Here is a 7,747-nt window from a genome sequence, read left to right on the forward strand (position 1 = left end):
ACACACATGTCCAGTGTGACTTTAAGCCACGGGGCCCAGGGCTCGAACCATGATTGACTACATGGGAGTCCAGCAACATAGCCATTACGCCAACTGCTGGTCCCTAAACTGATAAGTTATAACTATATAAATTTATGGGATATTAAAAAATATTATGCTTTATAAAAACAATGTGGAATAATTAAATCAAATGTATGAACATCTATCACCTCAAACATTCTCACCATTTTTTGTGGTGAGAACATCTGAAACTTAATCTCTCAGCTATTTTGATAAATATAATACACTATTATTAACTATATTCACCATGCTGTACAATAGATCTCAAAAAAGTACTTATTCCTTCTGGGATTTTGTACACATTCACCATCATCTCCCTTTTTCCCATCCCCAACCCTCCAACCCCTGTAACCATCTTCCTACTCTGCTTTTATGAGTTCAACTGTCTTAGATCCCACAGTAAGTGAGAACATTTGGTATTTGCTTCTCTGTGCCTGGCTCCACTTGGCTTACATTCCCCAGGGTCATCCATGTTGTCAAAAATGACAGAATTTCCTTCTTTCTTAAGGCTGAATAGTACTCCACTGTGTATATACACTGCATTTTCCAAATCTATTCATCTGTTTTGGGGCATTTGGGTTGTTTCCACAATTTTGCTATTGTGAGTAGTGCTATAATGAACATCAGCATGCAGACCTCTCTCTTTTCTATTAACAAATGATAAATATACATATTTGTGGGGCTACAATGTGATTTTTCAGTACAGGAGCACAATCTGTAGTGATTAAGTGAAAGAAGGTAATGAGTACCTGTCACCTCAATCACATGCCATGACTTTGTGTTGGGATAGATCAGGATTTTTATTCTAATTTTTTTTTTAAGAGGGACTTTTCACTACAGGGTACATGTGCTTGTTGGAGAGACAGAGAGACAGAAAGGGAGAAATCACCCCCCCCAGGGGGATGACCATGCCACAATCTCTTCTCCTCTATTCTCCTCTTGGGATCTTGAGCACACATGCACATGCACCTGGTGTGAGTTTTTAAGCTGCCAAGTCCAGGGCTCAAACCATGGTCAATTACATGGGAATTCAGCAATGTAAACATTATACCACCTGCTGGTCCCTTTTATTCAAAATTTCTAAAACCTTATTGTACAAAAGAAAAATGAAAAGCTATGGAGACTTCAAAAACTTACGGGAAAATGGAATTAAAGTGTAAGTTTATTTTGGTGCAAAAGAATTTTAAAATTTATGTATAGTTTTTCATAATACACATTTTCCATGACCTTTGTGAAGATTCCCCTTGTATGAGAATGTGCAAGGTACATTCCTGCACCCTGGTGAGACTATCAGCTCTACTACCTATAAATACTGATTTTATAGTATGTCATTCCACCTAAAGTTCCGTGTTCTCACCTGCAAAAATGAAAAAATATTTCTTACTTATACCATAATATTGTTGTAAAGGTCAATTAAGATAATGTAGATAACAGTGCTCTGCAAATTACTGTTATACAAATACGGCCTACAGGGACGAGCAGGTGGCGTGGTGGTTAAGGTGCTGGACTCCCACATGGCCAACCGCGGTTTCAGTCCTGCCACTGGCAACTTGCTTTCTCACCTTTCCTCTATCTGACTCTTTCTCTCTGGTAAGCACATTCTCACCTTTCCTCTATCTGACTCTGTCTCTCTGGTAAGCACATGTGCCCTATAGCAAATTAAGGAATAATAATAATTAATAAAAATTAATATATATATATAACCTACATCTGAACAAGTGCTGCTTTTAATGCGACTGGGAACTGTTGGTTGACCTGCCATTTCACTTACCTGACGATGAGCAAAACATGCCAGTGCTAAGAATCAAGAAGGCTAGCATCATTCGACTCACATGCAGCCCAAACTTCTTGCACACAGCCCTACAGGAAAGGTAAGGACACTGGCATTATGAATATTAACGACACACATTTCAAATCAAAAGAGAAAAACACACCTGTATCAGTCAAGTATAGAATGGTCTTGACAGACTTGTTAGTAATTTCATGTGTATAAGAAACCCACACATTCTTAATAACCCTGATACAGAAGAAAAGCTCTTTACCTAAGAGGAAATGTATACTTTATAAGCTAAGATTATGTCTACCACCTATAGGAAAGGGTAATTTGCAAACCCATCACCTCCAACATTTTTCATTTCTTTCTGTTGAAACATTCAAGGTCTTCTCATCTAACTACTTCAAAATAAACAATAAGTTACTAAGTATAGTCACTCTCCCGTGCTGCAGAACACCAGAACTAGTCTTCCTGTTTTTGTACTTGTTAATCAACCTCTCTCTATCTCCATCTCCATCCTACCCTTCTCAGCTTCTCGGTACTACTATTCTACTCCCTGCTTTATGAGATCAACTTTTTTAGCTTCCACATGAGTGAGAATATGGAGTACTTACCTTTCTGTACCCAGCTTATTTCACTTCATATGTCCTCTAGGTTCACCCTTGTTGCTGCAAATGACAGGCTTTCATCCTTTTTAATGTCTATAGTGTATTTCATGATGAGTGTGTGTGTGTATGCACATGTTTGTATATTATACACTACATGCCACATTTGCTTTAGCCGTTCAGCTGTTGAGGGAGACTTAGGTTGATTGTGAACTTGGTTATTATGAACAGTGCTAAAATAAACACTAGATTGTAGATCTCTTTGTCATACAGACTTCTTTTTGGGTAGCCATATACCCAGTAATGGGATTACTGGAATCATAGGGTAGTTCTCTTTTTGGTTTTCTGAGGAACCTTCAAACTGTTTTCCAGAATGGCTGTACTAATTTACATTCCCACCAATAGTGCCCAAAAGTTCCCCTCTCTCTCTATCCTCACCAGAATTGGTAATCTTCTGTCTTTTTGATGATATCCACATGGCGAATTGTGGTCTCACCCTGTTTAACCAGAGTGAGACAATATCTCTGTGTGGTTTTGATTTGTGTTTCTCTGATGATTACTACTATTAAACAGTCTTCATATATTTGCTGGCCATTTGTATGTACTCTTTTGATCATTTGCTCACTTTTTATTGATTGATTGATTTTTTTTTTTTTTTTTTTGCAGTTGAGTTGTCTGAGTACCTTATATATCCTGAATAGTAACACCTTCTTAGATAAAGAGTCTACAAATGCTTTCTCCCACTCTACAGGTTGTCTCTCACTCTGCTGAATATTCCTTTTGCTGTGCAGAAGCTTTTTAGTTTATAATTCTATCAGACCATTTTTAATTTTTACCTATACTTTTGACATCTTATATTAAAAAAAAACTGTCCACACCAATGCCCTGAAGTATTTCCCCCCCATTTTCTTCTAACAGTAACATTGTTTTTGGTCTTATATTTATGTATTTGATTTATTTTTTCATTGATTTTTTTGGTATGCATTAAGATATGGGGCGGGGGGGTTGGGGGTCTGGTTATATTCTTCTATCTATGTATATCCAGTTTTCCCAGCACCATTTATTAAAGTGACCATCTTTTCTCCAATACATGTTCTTGGTGCACTTGTTCAACTCAGTTATCTATAAATATGTTAATTTAATTTTGGGTTCCCTATTTAGTTCAATTGGCCTATATGTTTGTTTTGATTACTATCCTGTTTTGATTACTACACCTTTATAGTATATTTTGAAGGTATGGTGCTATTTCCAGCTTTGTTCTTTTTTGCTCAGAGTTGTAGTGGCTTTATGAGGTCTTAGTAATTTCACAAAAATTTTAGGTTTGTGGGGCCAGCAGGTGGAGTGGTGGTTAAGGGCGTTGGACTCCCACATAGCTGACTGCAGTTCGAGTCCCAAACCTGGTGACTTGCTTTCTCACTCTCTCTCTCTTTCTCTCTCTCACTCTGTCCCTCTCTGGTCAAATTAAAAATAAATAAGTAAATAAATAAAGTTAAATAAAATAATTCTTTTAAAAAAAATTTAGCGTTGTTTCTTCTATTTTTGTGAAGAATGTCATTGGAATTTTGATGGAGACTGTACTGAATCAGTAGATCACTTTGCAGTTTAAGTGTTTTTTTTTTCTTCTAATCACTGCCTAGACCACCAAAGAGAGAATCTATGCTATACGGGGCTCTCTCATAATTCTGATAGAAGCACAGGTTTTATACTCACTTGTAAAAGTAAAGTTCACAAATACAGCTCACAAAAGCCAGGAGACAACGCAGAAAGTAAAAGACAAGAATCTGAAAGAAATGCAGAATAAAAAAAATAAGAAGTCATGGATACAAGCCAAAAAAACTCATAAAGAGAAAACCACTCCCCTTTGTCATCAATAACACTAAAAACTGGTTGGATCCTTTCAAAGAACACTTATATCAAGAACCATACAAATTCTGAAGTCTCTAGACTCAGTACACCTAGTTCTATGATTCCAGACCACAGAAATAACTCAAGGTAAAGGGGAGAAAGAGAACTACATTCATGAAAATGTCAATTGCAGCACTGTTAATTTAGTAAAAACTGCTTTAAAAACTATACACTACTGGGATCAGTAGTTAGCATAATGGCTATGTCGCTGGGCTCCCATGTAGTCAACCGCAGTTTGTGTCCCGGACCAGTGACTTAAAACTCACACAGGACACGTGTGCATGCATGCCCAAGATCCCGAGAGGAGAAGGGAAGAGAGGGATTGCGGCGTGGCCATCTCCCCAGGGGGAGATTTTTCGCTTTCTGTCTCTGTCTCTGTCTGTCTGGCAAGCGCATGCGCCCTATAGCAAAACACCGGGAAAGCGATTGCCCAATAACAAAAAACACGCCCCAAAAAAAAAAAAAACTATACAATACTGAGGCCAGCAGGTGGTATGATGGCTAAGGGTGTTGGATTCCCACAGCTGACTACAGTTCGAGTCCTAGACCTGGCAGCTTGCTTTCTAACTTTCTCTCTTTCTCTCTCTCTCTCTGGTCAAAGTAAAATAATAATAATAATAATAATAACAACAAATGGATATAAATAAGTAAATAATTCTCTAAAAAAACACAACTATACAATACAAAAAAATTATATAAACTTTCCAATTAAAGGGAAATGATGAAATAAATTATGCTACATCTATTTCATGGGCTGTTATGCTTATGTTAAAATTTATAGTTACAAAGACAGTGGAAAAATTCTTCTGACACAATGCTCATTCATTCAGCAAGCATTTCTTTCTTTTTAAATTTATTTAATGTTATTTATTATTATTATTATTATTCAATTTGACCAGAAAGAGACAGACAGTGAGAGAAAGAATACGAAAATAAGCCAGGAGGTCTGGGGCTTGAACCACAGTTGGACATGTGGGAGTCCAGCACCTCAACTACCACACCACCTGCTAGCCCCCAGCAACCATTTCTTAAACAATATTAGGTACTGGTTATTATAAAATATTTAGTGAAAATGCCTAGTACAGTATTCTTTACAAATTGATAATTACATCTATGGAACTATAAGCATGTAAAAGAACTGGAAAGAAACATAATAAAATGGTAAGAGTGGCTGTAGCAGGCTGGGGGGAATTTGGGGGGTATTTTCCTCCTATCTTCTGAATTTCTGTAATGTGGTTTTATTAATTTCATAATTAATAATAATTTATAATTAACATAAACTTAAAAGTAAAATAAGAAAATAATAGTGGTTTATAAAGAGTTGCATTTATACTACAGAACACTAATATGTTTAAGAGCACTGAATTTCTAAGAACAAAAGCACTATTTAAATTAAAAGTATGATTAATCTAACCAAATGTAACTTAGAAATATTTTCCACTTCATCACTATCACCAAAACAATTCTAAAGACAACTCAATATAGTGAGCCAGTAAATGCAGATTCATTCATTAATTCAATAAAAACATACTACAAATCTACTATACATTGAACGCTATTTTAGATGCTATTAGAGATACATACAATTCTCTTAGGTTGTGGGAAAAGTCATGATACATTTTTGCATAGAAAAATATGTCTTGACTTTTCCAATGACCCAATATTTGTTTTGCTTTGTTTTTAATATAGTAGCGAAGGTCATATGTGTACAGGAGAGAGGAGAAAAAAAGAGAGAGAGACAGAAAGCGCCCTCTAACATGGCAGGTCTCGGGTAGCCTGGTCATGTCATAATCCTTTTTGTTCCAATTCTCCATTCTATCAGGATCCTGATGGTGGTGTGATTGTGTCTATCAGCATACTCATGCCCAGTGTGTTGTCACCAGATCCAGAACTCAAACTCCAGACCGGTATACAGGTTCCAGCTTCCTCTGCACGGTACTTAACCTCTGTGCTATGGGGCTGGCTCACTAATACATATAATTTTAGGACAAGGAGTCTATGTTTAATGAGTCCTCGTCTAATTGGGGAGGGTACAAATATACATTTAAGAAGTTAAAAATTGGGGCCAGCAGGTGGAATGGTGGTAAAGGGCACCGGACTCCCACATGGCCAACCCCAGTTGGAGTCCCAGACCTGGTAGCTTGCTTTCTCACTCCCCTCCCCCTCCACCTGTCCCTCTCTGGTAAAATTAAAGTAAATAAATAAAGTTATATAAATTAATTCTTTTTTTTTTTTTGGAGAGGTTTTTGATATAGGGCATGTGCGCTCGCCAGATAGATGGAGAGACAGAAAGTGAGAAATCACCCCTGGGGGTGATGGCCACGCCACAATCCCTTCTCCTCCATTCTCCTCTCGGGATCTTGGGCATGCACACACATGTGCCCTGCGTGAGTTTTAAACCACCGGGTCCAGGACACAAACCGTGGTCGACTACATGCGAGTCCAGTGACATAGCCATTACGCTAACTGCTGGTCCTAATAAATTACTTTAAAAAAAAAGAAGTTAAAAATTAACATAAACGGACCAGCAGCAGTTGATACAATAGTAGTCAGCCATGTAGTCAACCGCAGTTCGAGTCCCGGACCTGGTGGCTTAAACTCATGTCAGGCACGTGTACATGCATGCCCAAGATCTCGAGAGAAAAATGGAAGAGAAGAGATTGTGGTGTGGCCATCCTCTCTGGGGGGGGATTTTTCGCTTCCTGTCTCTCTGTCTCTCTCTGTCTTTCTGGTGAGTACACGCATCCTATAGCAAAAACCTCTCCAAAAAAATTAACATAAATTCAAAAATTGTGTCTGGGAACAAGACAATGATGCCTCTATCTCTACTAATATTCAACATAATTAATTGGAAGTCCTAGTCAGTACAAAAAGACACAATAAAGAAATAAGGTATAAGAAATAAAATGGAAGAAACTAAACTTAATATGCACAGAAGAGAGCTTGGGTCCAGCCAGTGGTATGATGGTTAAGGCAGCAGGATCTCATATGGCCGACTGCATGGTTTGAGCCCCAGACCCAGCGGCTTGGGGACAAAAACACTGACTGCATGTGCATTTGTGCCCAAGAGGAGAATGGAGAAGGGACTGTGGCATGGTCATCCTCCTGGGGCTGTTTTCCCCTCTCTCTCTCTGGGACAAGCACATATACCCTATAGCTAATTAAAAGAGAGTGAGAGAGGGATCAGCAGTTAGCGTAATGGCTATGTCACTGAACTCCCATGTAGTCGACTGCAGTTCGAGCCCCAGACCCGGTGGCTTAAATTCACGTTGGGTGCATGTGCGAACGTGCCCAAGATCCTGAGAGGAGAATGGAGGAGAAGGGATTGTAGCGTGGCCATCTCCCTGGGGGTGATTTCTCGCTTTCTGTCTCTCTGTCTTTCTGTCTTTCTGGCGACCACACA

General features: G+C 38.4%; 1 protein-coding gene across 3 annotated transcripts in view; it reads right to left on the minus strand.

Annotated features, from left to right (window-relative positions):
• Nucleotides 1-7,747, minus strand: part of LOC102479989 (alpha-1,2-mannosyltransferase ALG9) — a 107,095-nt gene that overhangs the window by 78,925 nt on the left and 20,423 nt on the right. For all 3 annotated transcript variants that reach the window (XM_014588807.2, XM_027772873.1, XM_006150981.2), the window contains 2 exons: nt 4,150-4,220; nt 1,832-1,920 (listed from right to left, as the gene is read on the minus strand). In XM_014588807.2, the coding sequence (XP_014444293.1) occupies nt 1,832-1,920; nt 4,150-4,220 (160 nt within the window). The remainder of the gene's footprint in view (nt 1-1,831; nt 1,921-4,149; nt 4,221-7,747) is intronic.

This window comes from Tupaia chinensis, unplaced genomic scaffold (assembly GCF_000334495.1).
Source record: "Tupaia chinensis unplaced genomic scaffold, TupChi_1.0 Scaffold000311_2, whole genome shotgun sequence".
NCBI lineage: Eukaryota > Metazoa > Chordata > Mammalia > Scandentia > Tupaiidae > Tupaia > Tupaia belangeri.